A 22,743-nucleotide genomic window follows, 5' to 3' on the forward strand; every position below is an offset into this window, starting at 1 on the left:
ACCAAGTTTTCATTGCCTTGTGTGAAGGAAAGCAATGTTGATACGGCCCTTGACGCTCTAGGCCTTGGTCTCCTTCTAGTCCTCCTGTGGAGAGTTAGGGGGAATAAATGAGGTCGGACAGGTGCAGCACCTGGAATACCTGATCATGTTTGCGTTGCCCATTCCTAATGTTGGGAACAGTCGGATATGGTGGGATTTTGTAATTAGAGTAGAAAGCGAAGCTACTCCACCAGCTCTGCTTCCTGTGGCATTATGTGACAGTTCTGCTTGTTAATATCCTTTGCACTTCTTAGGTATGAAATGTCCTAGGGCAGTGTGTCAGGGATGGAGCTAGAGACGCACATACCGCTGTTAGGGTGCTGAGGGGGAGTTGGAAAGGTAATAATAAATCCTGAATAAAAGGCCAGCATGCTGAGTGCAGTAATAAAGGTAAAGAGAACGGAAGTGCACGGCGGCTGAGGGAGGGCTTGCCTTCGGGTAGGATGATCTTAGAGGAGGTAATGCTTGCGAGCATTGGGAGTGGTTGTGCCATTCATGGGGAGAGGGGAAGATCAGACCCAGCTGGAGCACACACCGTGATCCAAGGTGGGAGCAGGGAGCTGGGTCTGTGCTTGTCTGGACGTGCATGTTTGCTGTGATGGGAAGTGACGCTGATGGTGACAGTAAGGCAGTGAACACACTGCCGTTGCCAAACATGGTACCGAGGTATTTTACCTGTTTCTGCCATCCACACAATAACCTGAATTAGTATTGGTGTTGTCTTTCCTGTTGTAGAGATGGGGAAGAATTATCCAGAAAATGATCATGTCACGGTTTCTGTACAGGACAGGTAGATTTGAAAGCCTCTGTTCTTTCTGATACACCCAGCTGCCTGTTGAGAACTGATTGATAGATAATTAAACCGGTACAGTCTATCCTACCATCTTGAGATTAAAGATTGATGGAAATTAGGGTAGCCCTCATTTCCAGCTTATCCTTCCACTGAGATTTTTCTGCCACCTCTAGTGTTTTTGAGAAACTCCTGATAAAAGACTTGGGAGCCTGGTGAGCACTCGATCCGCAGCATGGAGAGGGCTGGGGGGAGGTTCATCATGCCTGTCGTGGCCAGGGCCTGCTTGTCCAGTCTCTGGCCCTCTTGCCTCTTCAGTGTCACATGAGCAGCGATAGCTGTGGAAACCGAGTTTGACCTCCTAGACTATGGTACCCAGGGTCTGCTGTGCCCTGGCTCTGCTGACTGTCTGAGGTTATTCCCAGATCTGTGAAATGGCAGTAGAAGCTTCGATTTACCTCAAGCTTAAATGTAGGAGGAAGTGTGCATGTGTAGCGTGTGATAAGCGAGCCACTGGCCTGTGAATGTTGTTTATAGCAGTTTGAAGCATCTGCACGTGCTGGGGTCTTTGTTCCATCCCGTTGGCTTTTTTGAGCTTTGCCCCTTTCTCTCTCTGTCGTGTCTTTGTGTTGGCATTGTGCCGCCTTTAATGGCCCATTCCTCCCTTAATTTGCAGCTTTTCATCAGCAGTCAACTAGGAAACCGCATAATAGGACTTGTTAGCAGTGTGTCTAAAATTAAAGTTACTTTGTTGCTTGCTTTTATGAGATGAAAAAATTTTGGGGAGGGGGGTCAATTTCCATGGTTTAAAGTTTTTTTTCTTATTTTTGCAATCTTCTTAGGCCTTTAAAATTGTAGAAGTTACTAATAGATGCAGCTAATCTCTCCAGGAGTGAAACACATAAAAACCAAAGCGTATGCTGTTCCTCCTCCTCTTTTTTGCCCCATAACTCTGGAAATAATCGCTATTGGCTTGAATGTACAAAAGAGCCACATACGTAATAGACTACAGCTTTTTTCATTAAACTATGAATTACTGATTATTTTTTTAGTTAAAGCCATTGCTAGACAGCAGAACATGAGAACTTAGTGGTTTAAAACTCTGCTTATCCTCTCGTGCTTCCTGTAGGTCAGGAGTTGAATCATCAGCTAGAAGCTCGCCCCTGAAAGCTTGGAGGATGGAGAAGCCGTTGTGAGGATGGCTAACAGCTTGTGTGACTGGCTCTTGGCAGGAGGCACTTCCCCCCACAGGAGGGTCTGCGTTCCACTGCTGCAGTGTTCTTCCAGTCTGGTGGCAGGCTTCCCCGAGGGGTGGTGGTCCCAAGCAGAGCACTGGGGGAGCTCTTCCTCTTCGGACCTGGCCTCAGCAGACCCATGCCCTCAAGTCTGCGGGATTGTCTGTCTGACCCACGGGGAAGAGGGATCAGCCTTTGCCTTGTGAAGGTTGGCTTATTTTAAAGCCACCAAGGTACATGTGGCTCCATCTCCTTTGTTTTTATGTCTGCCCTGGGTTCCCCAGCGTGAACATACCATCATTTCCTTGACCAGGTCACACTGGCAGATATTTTTACTTTTCTCAACAGTGCTACGGTGAGCAAATGCAATTCACCTTCTGCAAATTGAGCTGGGATTTATAGTTGTATTTCTAGTAGTGAGGGGTGTTGGATTCTGGAGGCCCAAGGAAGACTGATCTTTTAGAACAGAAGACCTTGAATATGTAGAAACACACTTTGCTGCCTTTTGGTTGTGTTCTGCTTAAATTTTTCAGAGCCATTGCGTGTAGGCTGACATGGCAGCAACACATGAAAATCTAGCTCTAAGAATAAAGGATTTTCAGTAGAAATCAAAGCACTAGATGTCAGCATGAGATTCATGAATGCAATGGTGAGTGAAAAAAAAGTAACAGCACGTTTTGCATGATGCCAATCATAAAATGTCAAGTGTGTAGAGAACATTACTGTGTTGCTCGAATGTAGTGTGAATTATGAAAGAAAACTTATGGGATGCTAAACCGTCAACTCAGGATCATGGCTCACCTAAGCAATGCACTGGGGAAGACCCATGCCTTTTTTGTAAGATTTGTTTATTTTCATTGGAAAGTCAGATTAACAGAAAGATCTTATGTTTGCTGATTCACTCCCAAAGTGACCCCAACAGCTGGTTGGAGCCGGAAGCCAGGAACCTCCTCTGGGTCCCCCACATGGGTGCAGGGTCGCAAGGCTTTGGGCTGTCCTCAGCTGCTTTCCTAGGCCATAAGTCAGGGAGCTGGAAGGGAAGTGGAGCAGCCAGGACACGAACCGGTGCTCACATGGAATACTGGCACAAGATGAGGATTTAACCACTGACGGGCCCTTGGATGTTTGTTAATTGACCAAGCTTTCTTGATCAGGATGATGAGAACACAGATGTTTGTATTCTTTGCACCTTTCCGTATATATTTTTTTCCTGCCCGCTGCCCTCCCCATATATTTTCAATATTGCATAATGACAACAGGAGAGATTCTTGATTTTTAGATCTTAACTCTGAGCAGCATTTATTTTACCTTTAACATTTGTGTTTGTGTTTGTATGCTTTGTTTACTGATGATGAGTCTAAGACAACAGACAGTGGTGAAATGAGCACCTGATCAATACCTACAGTTAATAAGTAACTGGAGGGTCCTGGGAGTTAGGTGGATTTCCACCGGGAAGCATCAAGTGAACTAGTGATGGGCACTGTGCTTGAATGTTCCCGAGGTGTCTGCTGCTTCACCTCCTGTGGCAGTTTGGGGGCGTGTGCTTAATCTTCTGGGTGTTGCCTAACCTTCTGGGTCGTTCTCACCTCTTAGTGTCATTACAGAGATCACTTGAAATTCTTGTTTTTAAGCTTTATGTGTTTTTATTTGAAACGAAGAGTTAGAGAGGGAGTGGTGGAGATCTTTGATCCATTGGCTCACCTCTCAAACTGGTGCCACTGCCAGAGCTGGGCCGGAGTGAAGCCAGGAGCTTCTTCCTGGTCCCATGTGCAGGCACGAGCCCAAGGACTTGAGCCACCCTCTGCTGCTTTCCCAGGTGGTAAGCAGAGAGGTGGATTAGAGGTGGGGCAGCCAGGACATGGACTGGCCCTGCAGGCAGCATCTTTACGCACCTCACCACAGCACCAGCCCGCGCACATGAAATTACAAAATTAGAAAGGTAGAGAGCAGGCTGATGGGCACACAGCAGGTGCTCCGTAATCTCTTCCTGCTCTTAGGGATGATTGCTCTGTTCACTCTGGGCCTGTTTCTCAGCTTGCACAAGGGCGTGCTTTCAGTAATTGCAACACTTGCATTTTGTCTTCTAAGAAGAAAAGTGTTCAGTATTTAATACATGAGGCATTCTAGTCCCTTTACACACGAATTAAGATAATTTCCTAGTGGCCATGAAACTACACTTGTCATCTCGAGGCATTTCTTTTGTGCTGACTTGAGCAGGCGGCGTTTTGCTGACTGAACCTCTTTGTTGTGGTGCATTGAGCTTGCTAATGACTTGCTCATTCTTATGTGGCAGCTGCACATTACACATGCTTATTCTCCATGTTGACACCATCAATCTGTGCAGCCAAGGGCACAGCGCCACCTGCACAGCCTTTGGAGGTTAAGTGGAGCTGTAATAACCTGCTTTCCAAATGTTTCAGCTGTACTTGCCCCTACATATGGGGTGCCAGTGACTTAACCCACTGCATCTCAATGCCAGCTCCGAATTCTTTTGCTTTTAGCCAGCAGCATGGTAAAGGTTAACACAAAGCAGTGACAGTCGGTCCCTCTTCCCAGCCATACCCTTTGTGACTGGCAGCCTGAGAGGGATTCAGGGAAAGGACCACAGAGCCAAACTACCCAGGTTCAAATCTTGACTCCTCCCCTTATTAGCCTGTGACCCTGAGCAAGTTATACAACCTCTGTGTGTCTCAGTTTCATCTGCCCACGCAGCCATGAGCTGGGACGTGACTGTTTTGAATCTCGTCTTCTGGTGATGGATCTCACAGCAATGGAAAACTGCTGTGCTCTGGAGCTTCAGTTGCTCTTAGACCGAGCCCATGTTGAACTCCCACTTTTTAGGCTTATACCCAAGAGTTCTCCCAGGCAGGATGTTCCAACTCCACAACTAACTACAAGTAGAGGCACACATTCCCTCTTGGTTGCCTTTGTATTTTCTCAATATGGGTGAGGGTTGTGCCACAGTGTGTCTCATTTTTTAAGTTTTTCTTTTTTTTTTTTTTCTTTCCCGAAAAGCAGAACTAGAGAAGGAGGCACAGATCTTCCAGCTGCTAGTTCACTCCCAAAATGGCCACAGTGGCTGGAGCTGGATCAATCTGGAGCCAGGAGCTGCTTCTGGGTCTGCCATGTGGGCACAGGGGTCTCTGCTGCTTTCCCAGGCCAAAAGCAGAGAGCTGGATGGAAAGTGGAGCAGTTGGAACTGGAACCGCTCCCATATGGGATGCCAGTGCTGCAGGCATAGGCTTAGCTTGTGATGCCATGGTGCCAGCCCCTTTGTCCCACTTTTTAAAGGGCAGCGCTTTATGCTGCCTAGAGTCTCAGTTCTATGCACAGTGTATGTGCATTTCTTATAGACCTGGTTCTTTAAATGAAGGTTTTCCCCCAGGAATTGTCAGATGGTGAACACCATTACTGCTCCTTGGCTGCTGCTAACTGCCCGTGCCAGCTGTGGGAATGCTGTCGGGACCATGCAGAATGATTCTAGTTATGTGGATGTTTTTACCTGTGACTCATTAGGAAGGAGATGATGGCTAAGCTGTTTGAGGTATGTGGGTGTGCGTGCACATGTTTCTCAGTTGCAATGCAAGAGCCACAGTTGCGTGTGGACTTCTGAGGATCAGAGACCAGTTTGCAATCGAATAAAACAGACATAGGTCTCTTGCCTTATTTCTGTTTTCTGCCACCCCACCCCTTTCTGTTTATTCATGATTTTGTACCTTTGTGTTAGGGTACTTAGGGACATAAGCACTTCCGTTAGGTAGATGCCCTCACTTTGTTTTAATGTGGAGTGGTCAAAAGGCACAGTAGTCACCTCTTATCCTAGGGTTACCTCACTGGATTCAGTCACTGTCTGAAGTGGGAAATTCCAGAAACAGACCATTTATCAGTTTTTCCTTGGGTGCCTTCCTGAATGACATGGTGGGGTCTGTGGGTCTTGTGGGTCTTGTTCCATCGTGCCGTCAGTCATCTCTTCTGTCCCATGTGTGCACATCGAATGCACTGTCACTCACCGCTGTGGAATCCCAGTGTTTCTTCTTTACCATAGCTAGCAGGGTGATGCATCGTGCTGTGACTTTATGAGGGCTGTGATGTCACTGGAGATGGGAACCATTCAGCTGCATTATAATCTTATGTGAATCTGTGCTCTGTCATTGACCAAAATGCTGCTATGCCATATGCTTTTGCAGTAAGGTAGTCACTTTGGACACTGCTTCCTGATTTAGAAGATGGCTCATGAAGGACTTAAGTGTTACAGGCCATGAGAGTCACCCACTCTGCCCTCAGGCCAGTAATAAATAAGGTTATCAGAGGGTGGCATCTAACAGCTATTTTGTTAGATCTTCCTGTTTGGCAGACAAATAGCCAGAGTTGAGAGCCACTGCCTTAGGGTAAATCCCCCAGCTGGTTTGGTTTCCTTGAGTATGATGGTCTTCTGCAAAACTCATGTTGGAGTTGAGTCTCTTGGGAGGTTTTGGTAGGGCAGAAACCTGGGTTGTTGGGGTGTGGAGTGAGGCCCTTGAGGGGTGCTCAGGATTGCTAAGGCCGTGAGGGTGGAGCCGCATGATTCAGTACTGGTAGCTCTGTAAGAGGGGTTTGTAAGAGGATGGACAGACTGAGACAAACACACACTCACTCTCTTATCTTTTGCCACCTGATGCCCTAAGCCAACTTGGTACTCTTCCAAACAGAAGGCCATCACCTGATGTGGTCCCTTGGCTGTGGAACACAACCATTAAATCACACAAAACCTTTTTGTTTATGGGAGGCCCTGCCACCGGTATTTTGTTGCAGTAACAGAAAACAGACTAATAACACTTGGAGTAATATCAGGGAGTTACGCATTGCTGCAAGCTACAAGTGCTGTGGATGCTGAGAATCAAACATTTATGGCCAGGGAGAGTGTTTTCCAAACTAAAGTCCCTGCAGTAAGCCTTGAATGGTATGAAGCCACACATTCTTGTGCTAGAAAAAATACCGGTGGTATGTAGTTTTGTTTGTAGCTCTCTCAGGGCCTTTATAAGCTACTAACACTTGTTAAACAGATCAAGAACCTGTCTTAGGTCTCCACCCACTTTGTGAATTGCCAGGTAGTAAATAGTTTCGGCCTTTGGGGGCCATATCGTTTGCGTTATGCTCAAATTTGTCTTTGTGGCACAGAAAAAAACATGCAGCATGCATAAGAGTGGGTGGATATAAGACTGATTTAGCCACACAGGTGGCAAGCAGTTTGTAGGTAGGTCTGACCTCTGTAGTCTTTGGACACAGAGCCCTGCTTAAGGCTAGGGCTCTAGGACCATATTTTATTTTATTTTAAAGATTTATTTATCTTTAGTGGAAAGTTACATAAACAGAGGAGAGACAGGAAGATCTTCTATCTGATGATTCACTCCCCAAGTGGACTGAACTGGAGCTGACTTGATCAGGAGCCAGGAGTCTCTCCCAGGTCTCACACGCGGGTGTGGGGTCCCAAGGCTCTGGGTTGTCATTGACTGCCTTCCCAGGCCACAAGCAGGGAGCTGGAAGGGAAGCGGAGCAGCCGGGATTAGAACTGGAACATGAATTGGTGTCCATTTGGGATCCCAATGTGTGCAAGGCGAGGACTTTATCCATTAGGCTACCACACCAGGCCTGCTCTAGGGCTTTTTAGAGAGAATTACCTGCTACACTGCTATCCTGCCTCTCAGTAACTCTCCCCATCCCCTTCAGAACTGTGGGCCCTTGAACTTGAGAGCCTTGTTCTCCATTGTGTCTTCAGAGTCTAGTAAGCTTCCAGTAAATAGTTGTTAAATTCATGTACACAGCACACTTCAGGCAAGTTGGATGTCTCAGCCATTTTCAAAACTCTAGCCTGCCTTCATCTTGGCATCCACGTCTCTTCCCACCCTGACCTGCTGGAAAGTCACTTCCTCCGGTCTCTGAACTCCTTTCAAACTTTAGTAATTTGCTTCTTTTCTAACTGCAGCTGTTCTACCTTGTGTAAACTATAATGTTATGTTTGAGTAGTAGAAATGCTATGTATCTAATTTGTAATGTAGTGAAAGGTTTTTAGTTTTGTCTTTGTCTCTTGCGGTACTTAACATTATGGCTTATAAAGCAACCAGTAAGTGTGCTTATTGTATGTTACGTGATTTAAATTTCAGATTTATAAAATTAAATCATTGCTGAATTTAACTGAATTCAGGTTTAGTCAGAGCTTGCCTTGGGATGCTCTGTTTTTCCTCTCTTTAGTTGGCTGTACACTTGAGGACAAGGAGCATGTGTTCATTTTTGTATTTAAGTGCCTGCCATGTAGGGGGGTGCCCTGTGTTTAGTGAACAAACGGAATGAAAGAGCCAAGTACTGAAATGATGAATGCAGTTTAGGTCAGTCTGTACTTTATTTTAAAAAAGTTGAATAAGAAAACTAAAATAGCCATGGCCTTGAGTGTATGAGGTTGTCATTGAGCTTCCCTAGCTAGAAGAGCCATCTCATGATGCTTTCTCCCAGTTTGACAAAGCAAGGTGTTCCCCGGTTCTTCCTGTTGGTGTGGGTAGGCGTGTGCCTTAAAGGGTACTCAAGAAAGTAGGCCTGCCTTTCAAGAGAGAGACAGCCTTCAAAGGGTCTTACATTGCTCCTAACTGGAAACATTTGCATGACTTCCTGGCAGGGGTATGTGTTTTTCTAAGCCTATCCACAAAAAGTGCATCTTGCTTTTATTTCTCAGCTGTGCATTTAAGCTGTGACTGTCTTCTGGGAGGGACATTTGGCTGAGTGGTTAAGACAGATGCCACTTGGCAGTGCCCTCATCTGGTGTGAGAGTGCCTGGGATTGAGTACTAGCTCTGCTCTGTATCCCAGCCTCTTGTGATTGTGTAGCCTGGGCAGTAAGAAGTGACAGCTCAAGAAGTTGGGGGCCATGCCACACATGTGGAATTTGGCATTTGCAGACTGTTACCACCTTGCTGACACCATCAGCCTGTAATTCTTAATTCAGTCTGATACTCATTGTCTTAAGTGACCTGTTCAGACCATTTACCTTTTCTTAAGATGTATTTTATTAGAAAGGCACATCTACAGAGAGAAGGAGATAAAGATCTTGTGTCTGTTGATTCACTTCCCAAATGGCAAGTGGCCGCAACAGCCAGAGCTGAGCCAATGCGAAGTCCCAGGAGCCTCCTTTGGGTCTCCTATGTGGATGCAGGGTCCCAAGGCTTTGGGCTGTCCTCTACTGCTTTCCCAGGCCACAAGCAAGGAGCTTGCTTTTATTGTGAGTAGAATTTCACCGGGCTGAGAATTGGTGGGAAGCAGTCCAGACAGGAAAAGTAACCTAACAAAGCAACAGGAATTTAACAGTGCAGGACATTCTGGGTGAAAGGTGGGTAGATTATGCTGCTGGGGCCAGGGGGAGTGCAGCAGCAGATGGGCCTCATCGTGGGAGTTTAGACAGCACTTGCATGTCCAGCCCTAGGACGTACAGAGTTTTTGGATCCTGTGTTAGAATGGTCGGACTTGGCACTGCAGTAGAATAAGATGGAAGTTTTAAATGAGGCTCTGCGAATTGCATTGGAAACACTTTCTCTACATTCATAGATCTCTGACACTGGTTATGGGGGTTCTTCCATGTTGATCTGTTCTCTGACCCCAGCAAGAGATTTGCGATCTAAATCTGACCCTGGCTACATCGTGTTAGACTCAGCCCAGTAAGACTGCCCTCACTTGAGGTGCCAGTGACAAATTCAGCCTTTTTGATCGGACTGATCAGTTGTAAACTGCTCCTGGGGTTAGGTCATTTGTGGTAGAATGGCTTGCACAACTCAAGGACACTTTTTAAGTTTACTGGCTTTTTTTTTAAATTGTTGAGCAACTTCTGAAAAAATTCTTTTGAAGGGCAGTTTCCACGGAGAGAAGAACAAGAGGTCTTCCATACACTGGTTCACTCCTCTACTGGCTGCAATGGCCAGAGCTGGACCCGTCCAAAGCCAGGAGATGCTTTTGGGGTCCCACATGGGTGCCAGGGCCCGCAAACTTGAACCGTCCTCCAGTACCTTCCAGGGCCCTTAGCAGGAGCTCAAACAGGTGCCTCTGTGGGATGCTGGCACCAAGGCAGAGGCTTAACTTACTATGCCACCCACCAGCCTGACTGGTTTCTTATAAAGTTTATGACTCAGGACCAGCCAGATGGAAGAGCTGCACAAGCCCCTGCACAGGCTGGGGACCTGCAGGGAACCTCTGTATCCTCTGCAGGAGCACCACCCTCCCAGGGTTTACATGTGCTCAGCAGCCCAGTGCCAGGGGTTTCTGTGGAGCCCCTTCCGTTTTCCAGAGATCAGTGGGTTGAGGGTAAGTTCAGCCATCTAATCACTTGGCCTCTACTGAGGAGCCCTATCCTGAGTCACTTAATTAGCATTCGCTTCAGTTAAGATCAGAGGAGTTCATTGTGAACAACAAAAGGTGCTCCTGTCACTCAGGGAAATCCCACAGTTGCGGGAACACTGTGCCAAGAGCCAGGGACTAAGACTCAATGAATGCCATGTTACAGCACGTGATACATTATCTAAGTAGTCATACATTTAGAAAAATGAAAACTGCGGGTTCCATAAAAATTGGAGAGGGCAGATGTGGAGTCCAGTGGTTATACCAGTTAGGACTTAGGGTTCAGATTCCAACTTTCTGCTCAGGCATACCCTGGAGGCAGCAGGGATGGCCCAAGTATTTGGGTTCCTGCCTTGCACTTGGGACGCTGATGAAGTTAAGTTCTCTGGTTTCTGCTTGGCTCAGCCTTGGCTGTTGCAGATATTTGGGGAGCAGACCAGTAAATGGAAGATTTCTCCTACATTCTCCTTTTCCCTTTCAAGTAAGATGAAAGTAAAAATTACAAATTTTAAGAATAAATGCTTCCTCCCCCCAAAAATATGGGAGATGCCTGGAAGGGAGGTGGAAATCGAACAGGCTGGTGACCTGTCCTATTGAAACTGTGGCTCCTTTGTCAGTCTCAAACTCCTGCAGGTGAGGATTGCATCTACAGAGTCTCTGAGGATAGTTCTAGTAGCTGCATCACTAGGGATTGGGAAGGGAGGGAGAAGTAACAGATGGAGTGAATTCTGTTGCATTTAGGGACAGAGAAATGCAAGATCTGAGGCTTGGGAGACTTCTGAGCTGGAAGGGGATTGGGAGAGCAGAGCGGGTCACACAATGCCCTTGAGGCTGGGACTCCTGCCTTTTTTTAGACCTCGCTGGGCTCACTGAGTTTGGATTGAGTCTGCACTAATGGAGTGGAATGGCCAAGACTGTAGCAGTGGCAAGTGGCAAAGGTGTAACGAAGCCTGGACTGTGTCCAGACAGCTCTGTCTGCTCCACTTGCATGGACAGGTCCACCGTTTAGACCCAGGATCCTCAAGCAGTTCTGCCACTGAGACTCCTTGTGAGTTCGTTCTTCGTCCAGGCCAGGTGATGGCTTCCCTGGAAAACATCTCTTCAGTTGTTGTTGCAGCCAACAAACTATATTAAGAGGGAAGTACAGTGTAACTGAAATGTGGAAGGAAATTTTACTTCAGATACACTGGAACTTATTTCAGATACCTGAATTGTTTTGTTCCCTGTAATTGCAGTAGATACGGTTCTTTCTCCAGTTTGATGAGATTTTTAAAAGCACACTTTCAGATTTATTTTGAATTCAGACTTTCCTAGTTTTTCTTCATTTTTTTATTAGATTTTTTTATTCTATAGTGTTGATCTTCACATAATTGAATTTTAGTGTGAATCTTAACTCTGGTTCTAAGATTTTTCTGTGTAATATTTTCTCAGTACGGTGTTATTTAGTTGATGGGGTAAGGTTATAAAGTATATTTTCAAGTTGAAGGTTTCCAGGATTCCAAAGGAGGAGTACTTACATTCACTCATGCCACAAACTACCCTTAGACTGCTCAAAATAACACTGTCTGAAGTAGCTCAGTAGTTTTGACACCTATAATAGGAATGAATTGAAAAGCTACGACTGTCCTATTTTAACATAACTAACAGATTTGAAAAACTATGTTGTTTATTTTTAACTCTGGCTTAACTGTACTTATGGAAAGTCTCATGGAAACAAATCATTACCCATAACTTAGAAATATTTGGGTTAAAGGTGGAAAATGGTGTGTAGGTATTTTGGGGCTCACAGGGAGAGGGGTGATGGGAATGAAGAAAGTCACTTCAGCCTACAGAGTTGGTTGGAATCAGTGCAGATTTTGAGTAGCTTTGGTTGGCAGCAGGACAAAACAGAGGGCTTCAGAGTGTGCTTGGCTTTGTGACTGGGTGGAGTAATGCGTAAAGCCTGCTCATCACTTCCTTCTTTCTGGCTGTTTGCATCAGTAAACTGAGAATGCCTCCAGCAGCGTTCCAGGGTGCTCCAGCTGGTAGTTACGGTAACCATGAAGTGGAGAGATTTTAGTGCCCAGTCCTCACTGCCTACAGGGAACTTTGTAATGCAACTCAAAACTGAAATCCTCGTGTACTTCCACTGTGGTAGGCAGTGTGCCAAGTGTTCCATAATGATATTGGTTCTCCCAGCCCCATGTGACATGCATGTGTGCAGATGTATTAGTGGACATCACTGAAAAACAGGTTTCTGTCTTGGCACAAGAAATAATCAGACATGAGTAGCGGTTAAGTAGTGTAGCAAGGTTTAATGGGTCAGGACGTCTGTCAGTAAGGATGGCAGCTGTCCAGACTGGGCTAAACAGGCTCACAAAGTCTAGTGGAGAGAATACACCTGACAGGCCAGCTGGACATCGCAAGAATGAGCTGAATGTGCAGTCTGTATTCAAGTTGACCAAGGGTTTGCTGGGTGTGAGATAGGCAAAATTCCTTTCTAAGCCTTAGTCCCAGTGTTAGAAGGCTGGATAGCCCTCTTGGCACTAGTAGAGGCTTCTCCTGGGATGCTTTCCTTTGGGGACAGGTGGAAGTGTGGGGTATGGCTGGGTACAGGCAGGACTCTGCCGTGTAAAATGCTGGGCTGCTTCCAGGGTGTGCTTCTGGGGCTGCCAGAGGGGACCACATTCCTTTTCTTGGTGCTTTTTTTCTTAGGTGCCTTTCACTCATGTGGGCTGATTTCTACCTTCCTTACTAATAGGATAATCTTGGACAAGTTAAGAAACTTATCTAAGGTACTCCAACAAGTTAGTGGTTGAACTGAGGCACAGTTTGAGCCACCATCTGCTGTTACTGCAACGCATGTCCATGCTTGATTAAGTAGAGCTCAGTAAATTGAAGTTGTGAGTCTATCACAGAAAAATTGGGTGTGAGGAGTAGTTTTACCATGGAGCAGAAATGAAGAGTTGGACTATTTTAATACTTTCACAGCACATAGAAAACATGTCATAGCTAATGCATGCTCTTTACCTTCTTAGATTTATGAAATTGAGAGAGCAACTGAGAGATCTGTTATCTTTGGGGTCTCCCCAGATGATTGCAACCAGGAATTCTTCTTCTGAGTCTTTCACATGGGTCTCAGGGTCCCAAGTACTTGGGCCATTATCCATTGCCTTTCCAGGCACATAAATAGAAAGTTAGATTAGAAGCGGAGCAGCTGTGACAAGTCTGTTCTCTCATATGAAATGCCCATCATTGCTGTGGTGTTCTGGCATTCCCAGTGGTGGGATTAACCCACTGAGTTACAGTGCCAGCCTCTTTACCCTGACACTGCAGTTATTGGGAAGCAAGGAGGCATGGGCACTGTCATCACAGACTTTGCTTCATTTTCCCTGCAATTACGTCCGAGGAAACCAGGTGTTAGGATCAAGAAGCTCCTGCATTTCTAAAGGAAATCTATTAAATCTCAAGGGTTTTTTTAAGGATTTATTTTTATTAGAAAGTCAGATACACAGAGATGAAGATCTTCTCTCCAATGATTCACTCCCCAAGCGGCCGCAACGCCTGGAGCTGAGCTGGTCTGAAGCCAGGAGCCTGGAGGCTCTTCCAGGTCTCCCCACGCGGGTACAGGGTCCCAAAGCTTTGGGCTGTCCTCAACTGCTTTCTCAGGCCACAAACGGAGCTGGATGGGAACTGGGGCCCTGTGATCTCAAGTTTTATCAAAACAAATTGTGTGACTGGTTTAACAAATACAGACTGACTTAGTCCATCTTGCAGTGCTTAGTTGTAGACACCTGTAAAAGGAACTGGCTCTCCCCAACCTTTGAGACACACCTTGTGGTAAATGAAAAAAGCCAGATAGCAAGACCAGTCCCTTAGGGATGCCTGCAGTACAAGGAGCCTGGAGTAGGTCCAGGGCTCACTGAGACTGTCTCTGCTGGCTCTGATGATTTGCTGGCAGTCTTTGATGCTCTTTGGCCTATGGAAGCAGCAGCATGATCTTGGCTGGTCTTCAGGTGGTGGTCTCCGTGTGTGTACGTGTGCACATAGATCATTGTCTAAATTTTTATAAGGACAGCATAATGTACAAGCACCACCCTCAGGTCTTATTTAAACTTGAACTTTGTGAAGATCTTGTCTCCAAATAAGGGCCCATTTTGAGGATCCAGGGCTTTTAAGTATTCAACATATGAATTGGGGGTGTTGTGGGGTGGAGCACATTTCAGCCATAGCCCTTTAGGTTTAGAAGCCCCTAGTGGGGACCCTGACTTTGTTGGTTTCCTTCTTTGTCCCACCCTTTGTTCTTTTAGACTGTGCAGGTTCTCTGCTTTGCAAGACACTGTCAGATCGTGGGGGTCTGATTTGTTTCCTGAGAAGACCACCTGCTGTTAGTGCAGGTAGTCTGCTAAAGAACTCTGCTCTGGGAAGAGACAGCTTACCAATTTTGGATTTACTTTTTAGGTTTGAGTTAACTTGAATAAAGCCCTCGCCTCTGTGTCTTCCCAAAGTCTTAAGAAGTGCTTTTCCATCTATGAATTCAGGTGGTTTCCTGGGAGCCACCTGAGCTTGAAGAAAGGGGTGGCTCTCTCCTGTGCCCCACAGGCAGAGGACAGCATGGGAAGGCACAGCATATGCAGTCGAAGGCCAGAAGAGGTGGGAGAGTCGGGGCTCCCACTTGGCAAGTGCTGCAGGGATGCTCTGTCTGCTGATGTGTCTGTGGTGGTGATCATTGTACGGCTCCCTGGAGATGTCAGTCAGTAGCTGAATGCTTAGACGACACATTTGGAGAAACAGCTTTAGTTTTTGCCATGTGACTTCGTGCAGGCTCTTAAAGAGTAACTATGGCAGAGAGATGGAGGAGGGCTCTCTGGGTTGAGTCCAAAAGCAGCACTGTGTTTATTGTTTTACCATTCTGTTGTAAAGATGTGATGCTAAATGCTGTATCTTTGCTCAGATACTTTCATAATAGAATTCATTTGCTGGCTCAGAACAAAATGATTATTACAGTACTAAAAGTATTATTTATATTCCTGTTGAGCCCTCAGAAGTGCATAATAATAATACTTGAGCTATTCAGGTAATTACATTATGTAGTATGAAAGTCTTCATTTCCTCATCCATTTTAAATTTTATTTTATTGGAAAGTTAGATATACAGAGGAGGAGAGACAGAGAGGAAGATCTTCTTTCCAATGATTCACTCCCCAAGTGGCCGCAACAGCCAGAGCTGAGCTGATCCAGAGCCAGGAGCTTCTTCCAGGTCTCCGATGCACATGCAGGGTCCCAAGGTTTTGGGCTGTCCTCAACTACTTTTCCAGGCCACAAGCAGGGAGCTGGATGGGAAGTGGAGCAGCCAGGACACAAACTGGTGCCCATATGGGATTCTGGCATGTGCAAGGCACAGACTTTAGCCACTAGGTTACCACACCAGGCCCTCTTCATCCATCTTTAAAAATAGATAATACTGGGCTCGGCAGCGTGGCCTAGTGGCTAAGGTCCTCACCTTGATCCCATATGGCCGCTGGTTCTTATCCCAGCAGCTCCACTTCCTCTCTGTCTCTCCTCCTCTCAGTATATCTGACTTTGTAATAAAAATAAAATAAATCTTAAAAAAAAAATAGATAATACTCAGTGGAAGAGACTAGAGTACAGACCAAAACTGAGAGAGAATTTAGAACAATTAGAGTAGTAAAAGAAAAATTAAAAGCAAACAAACAAAAAACAGCCCTGGAATCTTTGAAGAATAAATCCGAAATCCATGTGTAGCTGGTAATAGATAAGTGGTCACTTTGGTGTGTGAAGGCAGTGGTGTTGGAGGAGCCTGGCAGCACCGGCGCTGCTCTCACCGGCACACGGAGCAGGCTGACCCAGTGGTTACAGGAGTCAGCGGGGGAGAATCCAGGAAACCAGCTGCCCCAAATTCAAAATGAGAGCTAAGAAATGAGTCCAGAAATAAATAGCAGTGTTACCACAGAAACGTTTGCACCAAGCCATAAAATAAGAAAGGAAATCTTTACAGGATGAAAAACAAAATAGGTGATTATTATTTGAAGTTTTATTTATTTAAGGAGTATTGGCATGATCACTATCCATATTGTTTGATGCCATTGAAGAAAGCCCACTTTCAGAGGTATGAGCAAAGGCATTGTTTAATTTTAAATTATCACGTCATGATTGAGATATAAAATGTGCTTTTAGATTAGAGTTTCAGAAGTAGCTTCGGAAATATGCTGCAATTATGAGTAACATTTACCAGTCTGAAATTTCTGATAGGTCACATTCTGTGATGGCATTTTACTTCCTAATGCGTTTATGGGAGGTCGGTTTTACCCTTAAAATAGTAACTTACTTGCACTTTGACCTTACTCTTTGTCGTATCTTCACAAAAATCCTGACATTCAAACCCAGTACTGCTTTCATTCATTGAGTATTTCACTGGTTTGAGATACTCTGTTGCCACTCGGTATTGTGCAGTACAAGACGCTAATAAACTTTTCATTTTGCTGCATTTGATAAAACTTGCTGTATGTGTGTATTGCAGGAAGGCGAGGTCTGTTCCCTACATCACGGCTTGTTTTTTAACATTAATGAACAATGTCATTACAGCGAACACCACAGTGCCTCTCAGCAATGCAAACATAACTTCTAGCAGCACTGTGAAACCAGCTGCCTCAGCTTCCAGCAATGTGACAGTCACAACCGTGAAACCTGTAACATCTAAAATGGCACCCACACCAGGGGTCTCAAACATGACGTCCACCACCTTAAAGTCTACAACCAAAGCAAGTGTTTCACGTAACACATTGCAGATGCCAACATCTACAGTGACGACAACCCACAACAGCACAGTGACAACCATTTCGACATCAACAACAAGTATGTATTCAAATCGACCAATTTGTCCTATGCTGAAAATAGTTGTTAAAAGCCACTTCCAGGATATTAGTCCATCTGCAAAAAATTATACAAACTTCCTATAGATGTCACTTAAATCCTAATTCAGTTTTCTTATCCATAAATTCAAAGAGTTTTGTTCATAAAAAAGTGTTTTCTTTAAAAAAGCATTAAAGTCTGTTTTTTTTTTTTTCGTTCCAGTGACAGTAACGATTCATTCCGAAGCAAGTAGAGTATCAAAATTTGACACTGGCAGCTTTGTTGGTGGTATTGTGTTAACACTGGGAGTTTTATCTGTTCTTTACATTGGATGCAAAATGTATTATTCAAGAAGAGGCATTCGATATAGAACCATGTAAGTTTTATTGGCTATCTGGATATCTGTGGCAAAATATCAGGAGCAAATATTCTTCTCTGGGATGAATAATTCATAGATGTTAAGTTACAGCCTCATTATGTTCCTCTTCATTGATAGTTGTAAACAGGATTATTGTTAGAAGTGAAAATGGACGAATTGCAATGTTTGCCATTTTACTAGTGCCAAACCTTTCTTTTTAGAGACTAAAGTGTAGCCAACCTTTTTCATGTCTCATCACACTTTACTGACCTATCTGCTGGAAATACTAAAAATAGCATCCTCAGTAAAGAGTTAGGGAAAAACAATGGTCTTTGATCTGCTGGTTTACTTCCTTGATGACCACAATAGTTGGGCCTGGGCCAGACTGGAGTCAGGAGCCTCCTGCAGGTGCAGGGGCCCAACGAATTACCCATCCGTTATTTTCCTAGGCCATAAGCAGGGAGCCTGATGGGACATGAACTGGTGCCCGTGTAGGATGCCTGTGTAGGTTCTGCAAGGTGGAGAGCAGGCCTGTTGAGCCAATGTGCCAGCTCCATGGAGAGCAGCTCTTTTGATAAAAACTCTGATAGTTTTAGTTTGTTAGTTGTTAAGGTTAACTACCACATTGCATTAGTACTTAAGAAAATTTACAGAGGTGTAAAAATTAATAACTTTGTAAAGTTTTAAATAGGAAGATGACTGATACAAATAGAAAATAATTGTAACTTTTGCTGTATTACAGTGATGAACATGATGCCATCATTTAAGGAAATCAAAGACCAAGGAAAGAAGAAATACTGATGCAGCACTGTCAGTCTTAGTTTGTTAGTATAATATATTGAAAATAGCATAAACAGGCCATGCGTATTGAAGATTCATCATATCACTAAAGGTAAAAAGGTCTTGGTTGAGTTTTTTCCATGAATGCTTGTAGCTTACGCAATGATATTTGCCTTTAGTAAGCACACAGTAATTCTTACCCCATTTCTGTGGCATTAGTCACACAGGATCAGTAATGCCAGGCAGCATCACTGTAGGGCAGGATGGCATCTGGGCATGCAAATAAGATTGTGTCTGTTCTGACACAGGATTTGGGTGCCTTTCAAAGCAGGATGTCTGCTAGGTACTAATGCCACGTGATCGAGTCAGCCACGAAAGAAACAATTTAGGAAAGCATCGACATTTTATACAGTGCTTAATTTAGACACAAAATACATATGCAAAATGTTAAAAAAAGAAAATCCAGAGTACCCGAGCTTAGCTCTACTAGAGATATGCTAGAGCACCGGCAGCCTTGTATTTCTATTAATATAGTTTCTTTTGAGCTTTCAGTTGTTAGTGGATACATTTTTGGGGTATAATTTAGGTAAATTTCAGTATTTCAACATAACACTTTTATTTTTAAATCTTGTTTAAAAGGGGAAAATTGTTTGCTACTGTGAGAAAATTGTCACCACTGGAAACAGCTTTTGTTTCATATTCACTTGTTAATTTAAATGTTATATTAAGTAAATATGTTTAAAGAAATGTAGAGCTGGTTTCAATAGCTAACTTCTAAACAGTCCTTTGTATGATTTCCAAAACAGCATGCTTTAAAGGTTGTATAGTCAGAATGAACACCAAGCTTATGGCATCGGGGGTTGGGAGGCTAGGCTTGGTCCAGTCAACCTAAGTGATAATGCTGCATTTTCATACACTGTCAATTTTACTCAGATTTGGGAAAAGCAATGTATTTTGTTACAATCTGTATTACAAAGTTTTTAGACAGGAAATTTCATGCTTCCTTAATATGACACTGCTCTTTTTATACTCTAATGCTTAAAGGAAGTTACTTTTTTTTCTTTCCAGTAACATGATGTATCACACAGTATTGTACAGACACCAATTATTAGCCAATGTATTTTTTGAAGTGTTTTCAGTTTATATCCCAGCACTCAATCTCAGGGTCAAACTTTAAGAATAGAGATATTTAGTCACAGTAAATACTGAAATATTTCTACTTAAGAGGGCCAAACTAAATCACACCTATTTCTGAAAGTCTTTTGAAGAAATAAAATGTCCTAACGGACATGCATTTAACAGACATATAGCTTTCATGATCTACCTTTGGCTTGCACAGAATGACTCATCCAGGATTTTGATATTTCTACTCAATTTTGGTAAATCAATCTGATGAATACAACTCACAGAAATAGATATGAGTGGATCTGTAGAGGAAATGTGGGCTAATGGTTGAGGTATGTTACTAACTGGTCCTGCAACTGCTTTCATCTCTGTGCAGGATACACTTGCCATGTACTTCGTTCATAAGGGGAGCGCCTTTAACTGTGTGTCACCTGTATTCTTGGTCTTCTAGGTCTTCAGATTTTTGTGTACAGGCTTGAAGTTTTTAAATACTTGTTTCTTTAGCACTTTGAAAATAGAGAAACCACTGTTTTAAATACTGTCATTTGCCTTCAAAGTCTCCTCTGCTTTGGAAATAGCTATTTGTTTTCCTCTGTATATGTCTAAGTAGGAACATTTACAACTTTAAAATAACCAGTACTTAATGGTACATTTTCGTGTCTGCAAAAATGGTGATGTAAAACATTTTCTTGGACCATGTTTCTTAAATTTCTCTAATGTTTACTTACGCAAATGCTCAGTTTTGTTTGCCTTTCCTAAGAATGTTTATCTTGAAGTAAAACAATCCAGGTATATCTAATTTGGATAAACTGTAAAATAGGAGTTAGTAAGTTAACAGAGTGAACAACTGTTACCTTTTCTCCCCTTTTTATTATATTGATTGGCTTTTGGTATTTCATTGTTACTGAGATCTATTTTTAGAATAAAATCTGTTCTCCTTATAAGAGTTTCAAAGAATGTTTTGCTTTATTCTGTTAAGCTCAAAATAAGGGAGATAAGACACCATAGCTTTGTAGTGTCCGGCTAGCACTTAACTGTGATTGTCCAGACAATCAGTAGCATTATCTGGACCTTGTGAAAAATGTGAATTCTTGAATTCTGGAGGTTTTTGATGCACATGAAAATTTCAGAACCACTAACAAGGATTTTCATTTCAAACTGCTGCTTTAGTCTGTTGAGAATAATATTTACAAAAATATTTCTTTGATAAATCAGCTACAAATTGGTAAATGTACAATATGGTATTTTCAAGTCTTTAGATGCAACTGAAATGTTATATATTAAGATAAATGGATGCTATCATAATTAAATCCTTCATATAATTAAAAATGCTCTTCTGGAGGTAGGCCCTGCAGACAGACTGTTCAGGTTTAAATCCGCTTGCTCTACTGTTAGTTCCTAGAAGGTACTTAGGAGTATCCTAAGTTTTAACAGAATGCCACAGACTGGGTAATCACACTGGACAGAATAGTAACTGGCTCACGATGCAGGTGTCTTAAGGACAGCCTCTGGGGCAGGCCTTCTCAGTATGCCCTTACATGGCAGAAGGACAAAGAAAGCAACAGGGGAACCTACTCCCAACAACACAGCATTCAGATGACAAAACACCTCTTCAGGGTCAGTAACACTGGCACATTTCAACATGAGTTTTGGAAGAGACACAGCAAATGCTGTCTGGCATGTAACAAATGCTTAGAAAGTTAACAAAGCAAATTTTTTTAATTCTGGGGGGGGTACATCCCACAAATGTTTGTAACCAAGTCCTCCTCCTGTACTTTGGCCTAGAATAAAACCACATCAATTACTTCTTCCCCACCCCCCACCTCCAACTAGAAATGTAGCTATGTTTTGACTTTGACTTACCAGTGGGAGAGCTGGCAAAGTAAGACATCATGTTGATGTGTCAAGGAGGTGCTCTCAAGGTTTAGCTAATCTTCCCTCAGAAGTATGTGGAAAAGTGACATCACCTAAATGACAGAGGAGATACCAGACTTGTCTTTTATTTACCCACAAATATAGACAGCTGTCCAGAAATTACACCCTCCCGAAGGCTATTTATTTAAAGTCCCATTGGAGAATCTTCAGCAACACACAACATCCACCCAAAGAATTGTGGGTAAAATCAGCATATAGTAGCTGTCAGCATTAGCCAGTGACCTCCCCAAGAACACTGCATCTTTAGTCTCTGAGATGTCAGAGGCAGAGATGGATGCACACCCACCTGTGGTTTGAAGCAGCTGTGTTACTCTGCTGCAGGTCTACAGTGGCCATCTTTCCCAACCCTGTGTATTCGCCTGACTCCTGAGCTCGCAGCCTTCCAATCCAGACCCGGTTTCTGTGCACTGCACTCACCCATGCCTGGACAATAGAATCATAGCAGGCTGGCTTACACTGCAAGCCCCAGTGTATCCCACCAACATTGAGAGCTCCCATGTAATTCAACCACCCAGGACACCAAAGTGAATATCCTTCCCCCAGGGAGCATGCACTCTGGACACTAATTCAACCACCACAGAGAGACCTCTCCAGAGCCACTGTAGCCATGGTCACACTTGTGCTTTCACCCTCAGCTAATGACTACCTCACAAATGCTGACACCTTGTATGCCATTATCAATTCATTATGGGGATGCCTGTACCCTACACGTTTGCCACACCCTAGATCCTAGATCTTGAAGGCCTCGGGATGTGCTGTTTCAGGCCTCAGCTCGTGGCTTCTGCACATGGGTTGTTCACTAGACAGCAGAGCTGCTGCAAGGATGCCCACAGCTGCTTTAGTGGAAGACATCAGGAAGACTGTAGCCGACACAGCATACACTGGGAGCACTGCCTGGTGAGTAGTGTGCAGTCATCAGGCACACTGATGTCAGAGCTGCTTCAAGACCAGCGACTAGCCGCCTCACCGCTGCACCCTCCCCCCACCCTGTGTTCTTGCCCCCCTCACAGAGGAGGCTCTTTCCTACAGAGCTAGTCTGAACTCTAGAAAAGGTGATTGCTCCGCCAAATATGCAAACATCAAGCAAAGATTAAACATCAAAAGAATACAATTTACATGAAACTTTCACTGAATAATCATTTTAAGGAAACAGCAAACTTCAAGAAAAGAGAAATAATTCAGTGAAAAATGAGGGAATTCCTGGTTAGACAATAGTGAAGTGAAAACAATACTGCTGTCAAACAGTATACATGATCAAGTAAAGCATGTAAATTGGAAG

At 43.9% G+C, this 22,743-nt stretch overlaps 1 protein-coding gene across 1 annotated transcript in view; it reads left to right on the plus strand.

Moving 5' to 3' along the window:
* TMEM123 (transmembrane protein 123) overlaps positions 1-18,690 on the plus strand; it is a 40,807-nt gene extending 22,117 nt beyond the window's left edge. Inside the window, exons 3-5 of the mRNA XM_004585199.3 lie at positions 17,000-17,269; positions 17,489-17,642; positions 18,367-18,690. Coding sequence (XP_004585256.3) covers positions 17,000-17,269; positions 17,489-17,642; positions 18,367-18,391 — 449 coding nt within the window. The 3' untranslated portion in view covers positions 18,392-18,690. The remainder of the gene's footprint in view (positions 1-16,999; positions 17,270-17,488; positions 17,643-18,366) is intronic.
* The last annotated feature ends 4,053 nt before the right edge of the window (positions 18,691-22,743 follow it).

Source organism: Ochotona princeps, chromosome 4, assembly GCF_030435755.1.
Source record: "Ochotona princeps isolate mOchPri1 chromosome 4, mOchPri1.hap1, whole genome shotgun sequence".
NCBI lineage: Eukaryota > Metazoa > Chordata > Mammalia > Lagomorpha > Ochotonidae > Ochotona > Ochotona princeps.